At 37.6% G+C, this 15,965-nt stretch overlaps 5 protein-coding genes across 5 annotated transcripts; 4 read left to right on the top strand and 1 right to left on the bottom strand.

Annotated features, from left to right (window-relative positions):
• The first annotated feature begins 2,860 nt into the window (after window positions 1-2,860).
• Window positions 2,861-5,844, top strand: LOC101313920. Its single transcript, XM_004287646.1, has 5 exons — window positions 2,861-3,020; window positions 3,996-4,390; window positions 4,478-4,594; window positions 4,919-4,992; window positions 5,728-5,844. Exons 2-5 carry the CDS (start codon window positions 4,022-4,024, stop codon window positions 5,747-5,749), a joined length of 582 nt encoding a protein of 193 aa, XP_004287694.1. The 5' UTR covers window positions 2,861-3,020; window positions 3,996-4,021; the 3' UTR covers window positions 5,750-5,844.
• Window positions 5,779-6,591, top strand: LOC101301335 (vacuolar iron transporter homolog 4-like). The gene is made up of 2 exons (XM_004288975.1): window positions 5,779-6,085; window positions 6,272-6,591. The coding sequence occupies exons 1-2, from the start codon at window positions 5,779-5,781 to the stop codon at window positions 6,589-6,591; spliced, it is 627 nt and encodes a 208-aa protein (XP_004289023.1).
• An 832-nt stretch (window positions 6,592-7,423) lies between these two features.
• LOC101301049 lies at window positions 7,424-8,421 on the top strand. Its single transcript, XM_004288974.1, has 3 exons — window positions 7,424-7,474; window positions 7,576-7,770; window positions 8,124-8,421. Exons 1-3 carry the CDS (start codon window positions 7,424-7,426, stop codon window positions 8,259-8,261), a joined length of 384 nt encoding a protein of 127 aa, XP_004289022.1. The 3' UTR covers window positions 8,262-8,421.
• An 870-nt stretch (window positions 8,422-9,291) lies between these two features.
• On the top strand, window positions 9,292-13,145 carry LOC101313050 (diacylglycerol O-acyltransferase 2-like). Its single transcript, XM_004287643.1, has 9 exons — window positions 9,292-9,803; window positions 9,908-9,982; window positions 10,103-10,188; window positions 10,281-10,387; window positions 10,477-10,632; window positions 10,889-10,975; window positions 11,268-11,365; window positions 12,160-12,247; window positions 12,698-13,145. The coding sequence occupies exons 1-9, from the start codon at window positions 9,622-9,624 to the stop codon at window positions 12,797-12,799; spliced, it is 981 nt and encodes a 326-aa protein (XP_004287691.1). The 5' UTR covers window positions 9,292-9,621; the 3' UTR covers window positions 12,800-13,145.
• A 24-nt stretch (window positions 13,146-13,169) lies between these two features.
• LOC101300763 (protein FAR1-RELATED SEQUENCE 5-like) lies at window positions 13,170-15,965 on the bottom strand. The gene is made up of 2 exons (XM_004288973.1): window positions 13,794-15,965; window positions 13,170-13,343 (listed from the first exon to the last, which is right to left on the bottom strand). Exons 1-2 carry the CDS (start codon window positions 15,963-15,965, stop codon window positions 13,170-13,172), a joined length of 2,346 nt encoding a protein of 781 aa, XP_004289021.1.

Genomic DNA, 15,965 nt, shown 5'->3' with positions numbered 1-15,965 from the left:
GAGAGAGAGAGAGAGAAGGGGATTTTTATTTGCTTTTGGAGCAAACAAAACCAAACCCATAGGCCATAGTGTCACTCCACCATTGTCACCCAAAGAAACCAGGCTTAAAAGTAAAGCCTGAAGTCCTGAACCTTGAGACCGTTAAAAAAGTGATCTTTGTTGTTTCAACAGCTATAATGGAAAGGGGAGAGGGGGCATATAGAACAGTGGGGTGCAGCACTGAAGCAACTAAGCACCTGATTATCATTATCAGTTTTACTTTACCAAGTAATTAGTGTTGTATTACTTTCACGTTGTTAATCATATCTACTAGAACACTCACCTAATATAAGTAACTCATTTCTATCTTTTGATTAGCCAAGTAGTCCATTTTATTTGTTGGTGTCAATAGTCAGCAATGTAAGTTCGTTCGATAAACATAATCATAATTATGAAGATATAAACACTCTAACTCAGTAACTCGTATGGCTAAAGATTGAGTTTTCCGTTCGATTTTATTTTGTGTTTAAGAACGGATATAAAATTTGAATCTCAAATTAGTAAATTGAAAATATGTTATATTATAAGCTCTTCTAATGAGGACCCTTAAGTTGAGGACTTGGTGAGGACTTGGTGAGGACTTTTCGGCTTATCCCACCTTTCGATCTTTTATCTACAGCTTGACCGTTCAGTTTATAGGTATTTATGAGTAGATCATTTCTTCAAATTTTCAACTATATTGAAAATTGTTAAGACATTCGTAAGTGTGATTTATCAATTATAAACTTGAACGGTTCATATTTGACAGATTTGGTTCGTCCATTAATTTGATTTAGTTTGTTATCTTAACGAACACCAATTTGGATGAAAATTTGTAGAAATGATCTACTCATATAAATCTAAAAACTGAACGGATAAGATGTCAAAATGTGATCGAAAATTAGGTCTTTTAAACCACAAACCGAAAAGTCCTCACTAAGTCCTCAACTTAAGGGTCCTCACTAGAAGGGCTCCCATATCATGCATACTCTATTATTAGGTTTGCCATTCTTATTTCATGGGAATGCAATCATGTATTTCAATCACCACATCATTCATTTGAAGTTTTCAACTTATATATCCAACATGACCAGTACAGAATGACAGCAAAAGTGATTATTTTTCTTAGTATTTCAACATGATCTAACCAACGAGAAAATGGAAATGGAACTGGAAATGGCATTGCATCATAGTATCAGACTTCGTCATCATCATAACCCACAAGTCCATAACCAACATCTTAATCACCACCGCAATTCATAATGATTTTACCCTCTGCAATTTTGCCATCCGTGAGTTTATGCCTATAAAATTGCTCTGCAATAATGAATAATTCACCCCACATAGGATTTGTTTGGCAATGTCTTCTTTTTCATTATGGATGCAAATCCATATGGACCTTACTATATATCAATTTGACAATGAAATGATACTTTAAAATTGCATATAAAAGCTCAAAAAATCTACACATTAACATGCAAATGATGCAATGCTCATTTTATAAAGTTTCTTGCTACCTAAACAGAGATTGAGTACCTCAAGAAAAGGAGAAAAATGAATTAAGTTTCCCCAAATTAATTTAGATGGATAGTTTTGTAGAAGACAAAAGAGTATTTGGAATGAGTAAGCAATTAGCTGTAAATCATATATAGGTCCAAAATTTCCCAAGAATAATGCTCAAAACATTAAACAACATATCACATTCTCATCATCACCTTCTATTCTTCATATAGAATATATTGGTACCATGCTATAGGGATACCACTTTGCTTTGTTGGAATCATGTGATAGATCACAATCCAATAATAGGTGCTTATCAATGTGATGACCCATATCCAATGGTGTACAATTGTTTATCATTCAGGTTTAGACTTGCACAATATGATGAATTCAAACAACATATGTACTTATGTAATCACATGATGCTATCTTCTATTATCATTGAGACTTGAGAGACAGACTCTTCAAAATCTAAATGAAGATCACGGTTGTTAATGTCTAATTAACATTAACTATGAACGCAATCGAAATTGACTTGTCTATGCAAATTAGGCTAGTGTATTCAGTTTCCGTTGTTGTAGTGAGGATGCTCATTTGATCACTAGCTAAGTCTGTTGCCCTTCTTTGGATGAGATATCTGGCATGGTTTAAGAAAAGAGAAGTACAATGGTTATAATATCATCATTAATTAAGCTAACTATTTCTTTCTCTAACGGGAAAAAAAAAACGCTTTAGCACATTGTAGCATCATGTACAAGTGAGTTTGACAATGATGGTGAGTATGATCATTGTTATGAACTTATGATTACCATGAATTTTAGAATCTCTAAATGATAATGTAATTTACTTAAAGCAAGCATGATCATGGGTATCGTACAAGAATCATTGCTTAAAGATATTTTCCACTCAATAAGGCTTGGATTCTTGGAACTTCGGAAAGCACCTGGTTTCACAACTGGTCAAGGATTATATTGGATAACATTTCCGGACTAGTTATCTGATAAGTGTCCTTTTCAATGCTGAGCATTATGATGTAGTGTGCTATGTTGTGTACTGTAGAAATCAAGATGTATGGTATTTGTTGTTAAATGCTTGAAACAAATTCAGGTAAAAATAAGATGTATTATGGTAAACAAATAAGTTGAAAGTCACACTCAAGAAGATTGAAGAGTACGGTTCTTCATTCCTCTATGTTAATGTAAAACATTTAGGCTCATGAAACATAGCTATATAGATATTATAAAGAAGTTGAACACATGCCTCCATTACTTTGAGAATGATATGACCAACTGACGAACCAAATTAGTGGAAGGAGTAAAACAGGAAAAAAAAAAATTAAATTCAGTAGATGAAGGTGAGGAAGAGTGGAAGACACATGAACCAATATGACTGAAATTTTCTCTGAAATTAAAGAGAAAATAAAAATTAAAGATAGAGTGAGGGGAGACCGGGAGAGTGTCATTTGGGAAACAAAACAAAACAGAAGAACAACACAGTTTGAGGTAAGCTCTCCTCTCCTCACCTCTCGTATCTTCTTCTCTGTATTGCAATATTTCCAGCAATCATTTTGTTTCTTGTAAATCATCATTTTCAATTTGGTTCAAGATTGCCCTTTCAACCTGCTGGCTGCCCAGATTCAGGTCTGAGCTTAACTGTTCACATAATCCATGAAAACTCATCTGCCCAATTCATTTGAATCACTGAACTTATTGTTTAGGTGTCCAATAGAGTTTTCAGTCTCCTGGGTCTCTTTGGAAGCTGGATTTTGCTTGTGAAAAAAGCTTTCTTTAGCTTCCATGGCCAAAAAAAAAAAAACTGAAAAAAAGCAACGCTCTTTTGAATTGCATAAATTGGACTAAAGCTCTGGTCTCTCTCTCTCTTCTTTTTTTCTAAATCAAGCTCTGGTCTCTTTTTCTGAATCCTCATTGGTGAATCTAAAGAATGCTGCTGCTTATGTATCCATGAATTAAGACGAATGGTATGTTGGTGTATATATACAATGTAATGCATCTGTAAAAGTATAGTTCGGGGATAACCAAAGCCTATGTAAAGGAGAAACCTTGTATCTTCAACTTTACTGAAGCAGAATGGTGAAAATATGTCTGTTTCTAGACAATTATGAATGCGAGTTTTATCTCATTTGGTTTTGGGCTCATAATGTATATTTTGCATAACCATGTGTTGAATGCATGTAATTCTGTTATACATAGTCTTTTAAGTGAAACTTTCATTCAAGGTTTTTGAGTTAAAGTAAAAAAAGACATGATAGAGTTTGTGTTGCAAAGAGCTTATGAGACTCCCACCACAGTGGAATGTATTACTTGGAGGTACTTATGTCATACACAATTTTAATTCTGATTATGCTATTGATTATCCGTAATAGAATGGTGCATAAGAGATTTACAATCTTCCTCTAGGGCAACTACTTCTAGATTATTAAGTTCAAGCCACTAAATTTTACCTCTTCTTTGTTGTAGAAAGAGAACAGGAAGAGGAGGAAAGTATGGCTGCAACATTGTTGGTTTCATGCAATCCAAATGTAAACCATGCATGCAGAAATGATAATCCACCATTACCGAAATCTTTCATGGGTGTTGGACACAAAATCCTGGAAACTAGTGCAAGTATAAACCAAGGCCTTTATAGGTCTCAAACCAAGAGGTCGTCTTATCGGTTTTCTGTTTCTGCTGTCACCAAAGGTTCTGCAAAGTCAAGCAAGTCTGATGAGAAAATTCCCCCTTGGGCTAGACCAGATTCTGAGGAGCCCCCTCCTTGGGCCCAGAGCGAAGGAAAGAAAGATGATTTAGAACAAGGATTTGAGGTTCCATTTTATGTTTATCTACTTGCCTCGGCTGTGACTGCAATTGCTGCAGTAAGCTCCTTCTAATCCTTTTGATTAATGGTCCTTTCCGCATATGCTCTAATGCCATATAACAGGAAAATTGATGCTGCATTGCAGATAGGTTCTGTTTTTGAGTATGTGAACGATAAGCCTGTCTTTGGAGTTTTGTACTCAGACAGCATATTTTATGCTCCAGTGCTTGGATTTTTCGCATTTACCGGCATTCCCACTTCTGTAAGTCATTCTATTTCTTTAGGTCACTTCTTTCTTGTTTCAAGGCTTTATTTCTTCATTTTTATACTTGAGTTCCTCAGCATAGAATTTATCAATTTGTCAATTTGAATATTTTTTTTCCAGTTCTTATTACTTTTGTAGCCTCAGTAGAAGTTGACCATCTGCATAGTTATCAGATCTGCGGATAAACTTAATCTGCATAGTTATCATAAGCTGAATATTATAAATGTCAACATACCAACACTACAGGCTACGGATGAGCATAATCGATAATGATACAACTTAATCACCTTCCTGGGTTCTTAACATGAATCTTAAATGCAGGCATTCCTGTGGTTCAAATCTGTTCAGGCGGCTAACAAGGAAGCTGAGGAGCAAGACAAGAGGGATGGCTATCGGTAGGTTCAAAATCTCGCCAGTAAGGCATTAACAGCCATCTAGACTTATAATCTCTGAAAAATATACATTCCCTTTCTTTTCCTTTTTATGTGAAGGAATCAGAAATATGAATCATTGTTGTAACTACCTGCAAACAAATGAATCTCATATTATGGAAGATGTATGGTGTCCCTGTATATTCCATTCATTCCAAAACAAAGCCACAAACTGATGCAAAAGAATATTGATGAGAATTTAATTGCTGCTGTTTGACAAAAGAGGGGACCAATTTTGGGTTGAATTTCATCTGCAGGGTAGATCTTCTGCAAGACACACAACCAATAAAGTAATTGGCTTTTGGATGGGATAAAGGAAAAAGACAATCATATAGGATCAAGAAGAAGCCTAGCAGACTAGGTAAGAATCTTGCCTTAGAAAGCAATGAGGATGAACAAAGAAAGACAAGAAAGGGTTTTGCATTCCCTAGTTCCAAGTTATGTTGAGCCAGCAAAGTAAAACACATGAACATTTGATCATTTAGTTTTCTACGGTATTAGAAAACTGAATAGAATCATAGCATTGGTTTAAACGTTAACCCTAAACGTTAACGGTTAGCTCTTTGTAATTTTCGACGATACCACCTAAGGGAATTTGTCTCCATTATTCATTGAACATGGGAACTTAGTCCTCAGTTTTTGTCTGGGTTGTTTCCTTAAAAGCTCACGTGTTCTCATTGAGCTTGTGTCAATTTGCAGAAGCCACACTCCCCTTGTCTGATTTCTGCATAAGTCTCTCCATCTCTTTCCATGGCTTCTGTTGAAACCTGTGTTGAGCACGAGCTTCCTGTAAGCACTGGCCAAGACTATAAAACAAGGAGTGAGCAAGTGCAACGAGCTCAGTGGCTTCGCGCTGCTATCCTCGGCGCAAGTGATGGGCTGTTATCAACAACATCACTAATGCTTGGTGTTGGTGCAGTGAATGATGATCGTTGGTCGATGATCCTTTCCGGAGTAGCTGGAGCTGTTGCAGGAGCTTGCAGCATGGCCGTGGGGGAGTATGTTTCTGTTTCGACTCAAAGAGATATCGAGAAAGTTTCTCTAAACCAAAGCAGCAGCACTTTAAACACAGTGTTGAGGGAGAGAGATGGTAATGGTAAGGTGGTTAAGCTTAATATCCCTGAATCAAGTTTCACCATATCAGTCGAACTGACACCTACAAGAAGACCAAGCTCATCTGAAAAACCAACTGATGAGCCAACCGAGAAGATACCAACAAAGATTAACACGTTTGAAATCAAAGAAACTGATGAAGAGGACTCACTGCCAAGCCCTCACAAGGCAGCTTCAGCCTCAGCATTGGCATTTCTGTGCGGTTCACTTGTGCCTTTACTGTCAGCCATGTTTATTTCTAAAAACTTAGTGAGAATGATGGTGGTTGTGGTGGTCACATCAATAGCGCTAGCTTTGTTTGGAGCTATTGGAGCTCGTATGGGTGGTTCACCTGTTCGGATATCTGCAATTAGAGTTATGGTTGGAGGCTGGATCGCCATGGCGGTCACTTATGGTCTGCTTCGACCATTCGATAAAGATAATTCAAAAGGTGTTTTTGACAAGAACTGATATAACAACATGCGTGAAACTGGGGATGGATGCAGATCTAGTATTACATACTATCCACATTGTAAACCATATTGTGTGGTAGAAAATTACATATAGTTTTATAAAGCGAAGATCATGTTTTTCAGCAAGCTAGAGTGCAGCAGTTTTTTGCCACCTTCATATTTGAATTAAAATATCAGGGATGAATTGTTACCAATTGTACTGATCGAGATGTCTGTTTTGACTAAATTTTCATTTCTGCCACAGTGGTTGGAATGCCGTTCTGTGTCGGAATACTCTTTATGTTTCTCTTACTCTACAGATGAGATGTTTTATTTTTACAATGTTGTTGCTTTCACTTCTTTATCACAGTAGGAATGCAATATTAAAATTGTGGTTATCCTGCCTTGTTAATTGATTATCAGATCGCATGAAGGCCCTTTAGGTAGGTTAGGACTTAGGACAGCATTTTTATCAAACCGTACTGTCAAAACTCAAAAGCAATAGCAAATTGAGGTCTGCATCACAATAAGAACTACCTTTTTCAATCTTGAATTAAAAATAGGTAGAGGATCTCACTTGAAGTCGATATAAGCTGCGTGTGGTTGCGCATAGATAGGAGATGATGAGATAAGAATATATAAGATAAGCATTGTCTAGAAGAAAAAATAATGATAGACTCATAGTAGATAACAAAGGTATGGGAAGGTAGTTGCCATTGAAAGCCTTCTTCCATTATTGAAGTGATTCACTTTCATTAGGATCACGTTGTCCATGACTCCATATTCTGATGAACTATAAGTCCATCAATCTCTAGGGTCCTTTCTGGTCACTTAGCTGCAAAGAATTAGCAATGAGTTCATCCATGCCTATTCTCCAAAGAATGGATCGTCTTGATCGTTTGGTAACAATGACTGGTTTACTTACAGTTTCTGTAACCTTCTCAATGTTCAATTACAGCTAGCTAACTAACTATGCATTATGTTATATATTTTGATGGTGCAGCTGCAGTTTCTGGAAGAGAAGCATTGCTTGTCATCCAAACATTCTTCTAGTTCTAGTACTACTGCCGCCTGCGAAAGCAGTGAACTTGCACAAGATCGTGAGTCCTACAAGTCTCTGTCATCTGCAATTGAAGAAGTACATTGTAAAGGCACGCTGATTGAGCGAGTTGCTATGCTTGAGAGCCGGGTTCTACAGGTGAAATTTTCTAGCAGTCCAATAGTGGAAATATGCTTGTTAATCTGTTACATAACCTCTTACTCAATTCCACAACTAGCTTCTCTCATAACTAAATTTCCTCCCACCCAATTTTAGTTAAGCCTTGAGATGGATTTAGAAAATGCATCAAGCTCTAGCTGTTCCACCTTTCTGGTATCCGATCAGAAATTTGAGCAAGACAAGCAAGATCCTCTACCAAATGGGGTAAGCTAATAATAATGGAATGTAATGCTAAATAGGTTTTGTAATCTGTTCATATTGTGTGGTTTAACCAAATTAGGGAAAGCAAGTATTGAGCTGTACTGAAAGAACCTATGTGATGATACTTGCAGGAGTATCAATCTTCAAAGGTATGTGTGAGAAAGCCAAAGGGTTTGAGGAAAGCTGGGAAAAGAAGAACAAGAAGGACAAACATTGTCTCCATCATTCAGTCAAGAGAATGGCTTAGGTGGCCAAGAATGGGATGCTGATCATTCATCAACCAGGAATTAAGTTTCTGAAATAATTGTTTCATTTCTAGATGTGACATGTTTAGCATTGTCTCAATATCAAAATAATCGTTTGTGATTTCGTCTTGAAGTTACAATAAAAGAAACTAAAAGGGAACTAGGATTGATTCTGTAGCCAAAGAGCAAATCATCTTCTTGCCACCATTACCCCTTAAAGCTACATTGGATCTTAAGTTTGTAGATCCAAGTAGTTCTTATGGTCATAAAAAGAGAAAATAACATAAATGTTTGTAGCACACTGGCGTGTCAAAGTTAGTAATTGAGATGTCAAGGTTCACATGCTACCACATGAGGGGAGAAAAAGAATGAGCAAATGGAAGAAAATTCTAAACTCTGCTCTGCACACCATAAAAACTCCACTTTCCATAAGAACCGGCTGGTTTTGTGAAAGAACACACCAAGTGTGATACTCAAAGAAAGAAAACACCGCCACCACATGTGATGCCAAAAGAAAGGTTTACCTCGTGCGGTATAAAAAATAGAAAGATAGATCTAATCGTCTACAAAATCTCATTATTATTTTTCCAAGCTATTTGATAGCAACATCTCCTTATATTTAATGCATTTTAGCATAACTATTTGTATTTCAACTTCACATTCCATCTAATACAAGTATCTCCACATCAATCTTTACTCTTAAGAAAACATATAATTTTATTTTTGCGATACAACTAACCAATAATTCACGACTAAAGATTTGTTAAATGTTAAATACACATGTACAATGATAATGTGCATGTGCAATGTGATATCAACGGACCAACCACCATGATCAATAGCTAGCCAAAAAAGAGATGGGTCATCATAACTCTCATGCATTGTCTATCGAGGCTGATCACATTTGGTTGGTTAGTCGTTGGCCATGAGCCCTCCTACTCTCACGTCTCAGTAATAAGATAGACAAAACCAATACAAGTGAAATCTATGTCACATACAAAAGTACCATATTTTAGTTTATCCCATTTGTTTTGTATCGCTCTTTTTTCTTGTTCTAAAATGGCTCTGTGATTCTCTATACTTCTTTCTTGGAAAATTCTAGCATAGAGTCCCTATCAATCACCGATTATTAAATGACGCCAATGTGGTGATTCGTGTTTAACCGAGAAGCACCCAGAAACATAACCAAGATGCCCAAACGGTGACACCAATGCAATTGATGTTGATTCTGCTGTTGCTCTAATGCAGACAGACAAGCTTTTATTTTCTCGAGCGAAGTTTTGATTTTTAGACCAAAAGCTTTGAACCTCAGCTGAAAAGTTTTGATCTTTAGCGAAATACAGAGGAACCCAGAAGAGTATAGTGAGACTGTGAGAGCCCAGAAATGGTGGAGATGAACAAGGAAGAAGAGAAGGAGGGAGTGACGATAATCAAAGGAAAAGAGGCTATTGGATTGAGAATCGTCAACATGTTTGTGGCGATGGCTTTGTGGCTTGGAGCTATTCATTTCAACGTGGCTTTGATTGTCCTCACCGTTTGCTTCCTTCCTATTTCCAAGGCCATATTGTTAGTACTATTTCCCAGTTCTCCATTTTTGTTTTGTTGTGTAGTAATTTGTGTTATTTGGGTATTCATTGTTTCTCATCTTCTGCTGAACATCTTGTTTTCAGGGTATTTGGGTTGCTTGTGCTGTTTATGATAGTCCCAGTTGATGATAAGAGCAAAATAGGAAGAAGAGTGGCCAGGTATGGGGTACCCTTTTCTGTTTGGAATCTGGAATTCAACTTTTTTCAAGTTTACCAGAGTGAACAGATGAGCTGATGTGATTAAGCTTCAAATTTGTTGGGTTGGATTGTGTTTTGTAGGTACATATGTAAGTATGCATGTGGTTATTTCCCAGTGACTTTGTATGTAGAGGAAAAACATGTGTTTGATCCCAATTGCGCTTATGGTACACGCCCTCATCTGTATTAGTGAATTATCCCATTATAGGTTGTTATGATGTCAAATGAGTAACATTTTGGATGTCTTTGGTTTATGCAGTCTTTGGTTACGAACCACATTCAGTTTTGCCAATTGGTGTTGTTGCACTTGCTGACATGACTGGGTTCTTGGGTCTCCCTAAGATGAAGGTCCTTGCAAGTACTGCTGTAAGTCTTCCTCTTTATCGGCTCGATTCTTTGTTCACTCCAGTTAGTTTGTGTAGTTTTGCTCATTCTGTGTGGGAAATTTTGTTCAGGTGTTCTACACACCATTCCTAAGACATATATGGACATGGTTGGGTCTTACACCAGCCACAAAGAGCAATTTTGTCTCCAACTTGGCTGCTGGTTATAGTTGCGTCATTGTACCTGGTGGAGTGCAGGAGACATTTCTTATGGAGCACGGTAAAGAGGTAGACACTTTAAGTTCTTCTTTGTGGCTCTCTTTTAATCATATTGTCTAGTTGTCTGTTGCTATATCTAGATGTAGGGCATCATTGCATGCACAACAATGTCCTCAATATGTCAATCAGTTCGAGTTGCTGATCTAGATCTCTTCTGATTAGCTAGGGATTTGGATGTCAATAATTTAAGTAGAAGGCATGTGACGCATATCTGTTCTGTTTTCTTAGTTGTAATTCCAGTACTAAGTGCTTGCATACTTTGCAGAAAGTATTTCTTAAGTCGAGAAGAGGATTTGTTCGTATAGCCCTGGAGAATGGCTATCCCCTGGTTCCAGTTTTCTGCTTTGGTCAGGTATCACCTTCTTCTAGAGAATTGTTAGTTTCAGTTCTTGCTGCAGTTGTATTATAGCTATTTTGCATTTATGTCGTTTGCTTTACTGGTCTAACTTGTATGGATGTCAATAATTTCCTAACTATTAAGACCAGTTTGTTGCAATTTCTGTTTAGCCACTTGTTCATTAAAGGGGTGCCATAATGTTTATTACTTCTGAAGTGGTTGAGTTATACTTTCCTCGCCTCTCTAGCATGATCTTCACCTGACAACGAGTTAATGTTCACTTATAATCTTATAATCTATCCTGCAGTCAAATGTTTATAAGTGGTGGAAGCCAAGTGGGGAGTTATTCCTGAAGTTTGCTAGAGCTATCAAGTTCACCCCTATTGTCTTCTGGGGAATGTTTGGGTATGTGTTTAGTTGTTTGATACTATATTATTTTCTTTTATTTTGATTTATTTTTCCTCAACTTTATGGAGGGGAAACTTTGAAACTATTTTGGGATGTCAGCCAGTCCAAGGTCACACAATTATTTCCGGGGCCAAAACCCAAAACCATGTTAAAGCTAAAAAATTAAGATGTAGTAGCGTGGTATCTCCAAAAGCAAGACTTCATCCCCCGTATGGAAGGTTCTTCATAAAAGTCAATTACATTTTCAATAATATGCTCTTATCTGTATATGGACTCAGATGTTTTCCATTGTCCATATGGAGCTATGGGAAATATTTCTTGCTTAAAGCTTTAAACTTGTGCAAAAAATGGTTCTCCCCCAGACATGTTGTTACTGTAACTACTATCAATAAACATTGCCAGGTTTTTGTTCTTGCTTCTTACAATCGAATAATTTGTATAACTATATTCTGGTAAAAATTTAATTGTGCAGGCATTACCGGAATTGTTATTTTTCTTGGTGTGTCTTTGCAATTGGTTCCCAGACATGTATGTCTAGAAACTGGATGAACGAAAAATATTATTTAAGATTGTGGATCAGAATGGGAAGAAATTAGACTATCATTTTGTTTGGTAAAGAGAAATTAGGCTATTGCTGAGTTAAGAGATTGGTGTCCTTATGTAGTCTGACAAAATTTCACCAGTACCTGCTGTATGTGGCATTGGTTATTGTATCTGTAAAACGTAACAGTTAGAAGCACCAGAGATTCAAAATTTATTTTTAAGGTTGATATCATGGTTCTCCTGTGCAGGTCCCCTTTACCTTTCAGACATCCAATGCATGTGGTAGTTGGTAAACCAATAGAACTCAAGAAAAATCCAGAACCCACCATGGAAGAGGTAAAAATTCTGATGGAAAACCACCTGAATGTGATGTTTGTGTTTGATACTATGGTTACTTCTGAAATTACTTACTGTCCTCAAATAATTTTTTTAATATATTGTCTTCAAATTTCTTTGTTGCGCTGTTTTGCTTCCCTGGATTTCATCTCTGAGCACACCAATGTGGAATTAATGCTGTAAATAGGACTGGTGGAAAAGACTCTTAAGAGAACAAAAGCTTTTAGATGCCTGAAAATGGTTAATGTTATCAAACATCCATGATGTAAATCATGTAATGACCAAGGGTTATTTCTCATCCCAAAATTCATCCATCATTATTTTCTTTAGCCATCGAAACTCGTATCTTCTGCATAGGTATAGCATGTGATTGTTGATATTTGTACTTGAAGCATATCCAAATGCAAGTAAATATATCAGATGTCTCAATGGATGCTAACTCATTTCCAGGTCATGGAAGTACATGGTCAGTATGTTGAAGCACTGAAGGAGCTTTTTGAAAAGCACAAGGCACGGGCTGGTTTTCCTGACCTTGAATTGGAAATACTTTGATCAGACGAAATTATATGTTCTTCCATGTTCTCTCTTTGTATCTCTCTTGTTCTGTTCATTTGTGGACAATTAGTGATAACAATTTGTATGTAGTTAAATAGTGGAAATGGCAGTTGAAGAATTGGTCTTGATGTTTAGTTAGTGGTGAAGCTGTTCTATACATAACAGGATGGGCTTTGCTCATGAAAACTCAAAACTCAGATATGCTCATCTGAAAGCTATAGAAGTGGGATGGTTTGTAATCTGTGTAAATTAAACATCCATTCGAAACAAAAACGATAATTTATATAGTGGAATATGCACCTTATATTACATTTTCCTCTTGGTGCTTAAACTCATCAAAGAAAACCCATTCTCAGAGTTGATTCTATCAGTAATTCTCTTTCATTTCTATTCTAATGTCCTGTACTTTCACAGAAAGTTGTAACTTCTGCTCCTCAATGTCTTTCAAAACCAAAAACAAATGTGTTCGATACACTTCACATTTTCGTTGTGCACGCTCCAGTTGACGCGATAGTTTCTTGATTTTCTTGTCCTGGTCATCCTACAAAATTGCGGAAACAATATTCAGTAACTATAACAACTTGAATTTAAAGTCTGCTGGGATAAGTGAACTGAAAATAACATAGCATCTATACAACTCTAATGGATGGCCTGGGTAAGAAAGCTGTGACCTTTATCATCCCCAGTTTCCTAGGCCTATGCATCTGTCTCAAAAGAACTACATGTTTAACTCCTCACTCCTATAAGGTGTAAACAATATGGTACTCTACTTATCTGTTCTCAAGTCCCAACTATACTATAAGCATGTTCAAATATAATCATATCATATTTTGGGTTACTGGCATCTGATAACCATTTCTCTGATGTCAGAAACAAAGAAGAAATCCAAGAAAGCAATGAAACAAGATGACCAACAAACAACTAAAAGAATATCCTTGAGAAACGAGAAACTGATAACTGACTGACTGAATTAAAGAGAAACAAAACTCACCGGAGACAGGGTTTCCAATCCCCATTTATGATCACCATTTGCTTGGCATCCCCAGTGCAAATCGTTATCTCTGCCGATTTTGTTGAGACTAACCAACCTTCCCCCATTCTTGTTTTCATGAGCAACTTTATTTGCAGCCTCGTGAAGAGCAGCAATAGCCACGTTATAAATTTCAACAGTTTGAACACCTTCATCAACATACTTGAGTGCCTCATGACGAAGATTATTGTATCGTACTGTGAGCAATTCTTGGGACCTATTCAACAAATTGCTCACATGTTCCTCCAAAATGACATCGCTCTTGGCATTCCTTGTCCAGCGCTTCAGAACATAATGCGATGGCAGAGTAAGAACATTTGTCACCCGAAAAACTGTCAAGATGTGTCCACAAAGAAGGCCAGAGAACTCAAACATTTGGCAACTACAAAATGCTTTCATCTCATGAACATCAAATCTGACAAAATAAGCTTTGTGACTTTCTCCAAACTTAGCAACTTGATATATGTATCCTGCTTCCTCATCCTCAACTTTGGTTGCCAAGAAAGTTAATGTCTCAACCAGCTCTTCTTGAAATTTCATAAACAACTTCCTTGTGTACCGCTCACCTGCCTGTTTCTCCATTGGTGAAGGGGTCTTGAGAATTGGGGCAGTTTTTATAGTATCATAATCTGCCTTCATTTCTTTCTCATACCGACTTTCAAGAGCTTTCTCGTACTGCCTAACAAACAGCTGAAGAGTTGTTGATGCATTGATATATCCATCAAAATAAGAGTTCATGGTATCACTACGTTGTGTTATAGACATTTCTGCAAAGAAGGTGTCCCTCAAGTATATAGGTACCCACTGCCTACGATCAGCATATATCCCCTGAAGCCATTCATCTTCTCTGAGATCATATTTTTCAATTAAAGAAAACCAACAAGACTCAAACTCTTCAATAGATTCAGTCAGGTTGACACATTTGTGAAGCTCTGCTTCAAAGGTGAAATGCTCAGAAAGTACATGGGACAGTTTCTCTAGGCACTCTTTAAAGATATGCCACTTACAGAAGCGGTGTCGAGTCTCAGGAAACACCTGGGTAATAGCCAATCGAATCACCCTATCATGATCAGTAGTGATTGAGACTGGAGGCAGGCCAGACATTGCCATAAGCCATGTTTTGAAAAGCCATAAAAATGACGCCTCAGATTCATTTATCAAGAGGGCACATCCAAACAACACAGGCTGTCCATGATGGTTAACCCCGGTGAAAGGTGCAAACGGCAATCTATACCGGTTTGACCTGTAAGTTGTGTCAAAGGTAACAGTGTCACCAAAGTAAGTGTAATCACTCCTTGCCTTAGGATCAGCCCAGAAGATATTGCTCATGCACTGCTCTTGATCACCCTGCACAGCATAAAAAAATGCTGGATCCTTGACTTGCCTATCCTTCAAGTAAATTAAGAGAACCTGAGTGTCGCCTCCCAGGGTCCTTTGCCGGCTACTCCTCATGTAATTTCTGCAGTCACGTTCTGTGAAGCCGACTTTGCTAATATCACCATATTCTTTAATGAGGGCAGACATAATTCCACTAGGCCCAATCCCAGCACCCTGCAAGGTATCAATGAAAGACTTTGCAGTACCAGAGACGTGACGATGAGAGCGGAGACAATGCACCTTATCCGGTGGAACCAGCTCATGGTTATGTTCCTTAACAAAACATGACACAACCCATCCCCCAGAGCCTTGAATCTTAACCACCAACATTGCCTTACAACCAACTCTAGTCTCAGCACGAGGACGCTTCACCCTACCATCACATTCATTCCCACGCTTATCATTCTTGTCCATACGAAAACCCTCCTTGGCGCAGACAAAAGACCTCTGGATGATGGCACCATCCCGTCTGGAGCGGCGAGACATGCTGACCCGAGTGCTGAAGCCAATGCGTCTAGCATAGGAGTTGTAAAAGGCCTTGGCAGCCTCTTCTGACTCAAACTCCATCCCCTCATACGGCTCGAGATTGCTCTCTCCTTCAATAATATAAGGCAGGCCAATCGAATTGGAACCAACAACAGCAAGAGAATCATCAAAAATGTCAATGTCATCAACAGGGTGGTGGTCAATGTCAACAAGACCTATCATGTCAAACTCAACAACCTCATTGCCCAAGCTCAATGGCTCAAACTCCAT

Source organism: Fragaria vesca, linkage group LG1 (genome assembly GCF_000184155.1).
Source record: "Fragaria vesca subsp. vesca linkage group LG1, FraVesHawaii_1.0, whole genome shotgun sequence".
Taxonomy (NCBI): Eukaryota; Viridiplantae; Streptophyta; class Magnoliopsida; order Rosales; family Rosaceae; genus Fragaria; species Fragaria vesca.
The sequence above is the reverse complement of the archived record's forward strand: the minus strand, read 5'-3'. Positions and strand labels throughout refer to the sequence as shown.

Coding starts and splice junctions, on each gene's coding strand:
- LOC101300763 (XM_004288973.1), bottom strand. CDS start 15,965: ATGGAGTTTGAGCCATTGAGCTTGGGCAATGAGGTTGTTGAGTTTGAC. Junction 13,344..13,793: donor GATTGGAAACCCTGTCTCCG/GTGAGTTTTGTT, acceptor GCAATTTTGTAG/GATGACCAGGACAAGAAAAT.
- LOC101301049 (XM_004288974.1), top strand. CDS start 7,424: ATGAGTTCATCCATGCCTATTCTCCAAAGAATGGATCGTCTTGATCGT. Junction 7,475..7,575: donor TGGATCGTCTTGATCGTTTG/GTAACAATGACT, acceptor TTGATGGTGCAG/CTGCAGTTTCTGGAAGAGAA. Junction 7,771..8,123: donor TTGAGAGCCGGGTTCTACAG/GTGAAATTTTCT, acceptor TGATACTTGCAG/GAGTATCAATCTTCAAAGGT.
- LOC101313920 (XM_004287646.1), top strand. CDS start 4,022: ATGGCTGCAACATTGTTGGTTTCATGCAATCCAAATGTAAACCATGCA. Junction 4,391..4,477: donor CTGTGACTGCAATTGCTGCA/GTAAGCTCCTTC, acceptor GCTGCATTGCAG/ATAGGTTCTGTTTTTGAGTA. Junction 4,595..4,918: donor TTACCGGCATTCCCACTTCT/GTAAGTCATTCT, acceptor TCTTAAATGCAG/GCATTCCTGTGGTTCAAATC.
- LOC101313050 (XM_004287643.1), top strand. CDS start 9,622: ATGGTGGAGATGAACAAGGAAGAAGAGAAGGAGGGAGTGACGATAATC. Junction 9,983..10,102: donor ATAGGAAGAAGAGTGGCCAG/GTATGGGGTACC, acceptor TGTGTTTTGTAG/GTACATATGTAAGTATGCAT. Junction 10,388..10,476: donor AGGTCCTTGCAAGTACTGCT/GTAAGTCTTCCT, acceptor AATTTTGTTCAG/GTGTTCTACACACCATTCCT.
- LOC101301335 (XM_004288975.1), top strand. CDS start 5,779: ATGGCTTCTGTTGAAACCTGTGTTGAGCACGAGCTTCCTGTAAGCACT. Junction 6,086..6,271: donor TTCTCTAAACCAAAGCAGCA/GCACTTTAAACA, acceptor TTGAAATCAAAG/AAACTGATGAAGAGGACTCA.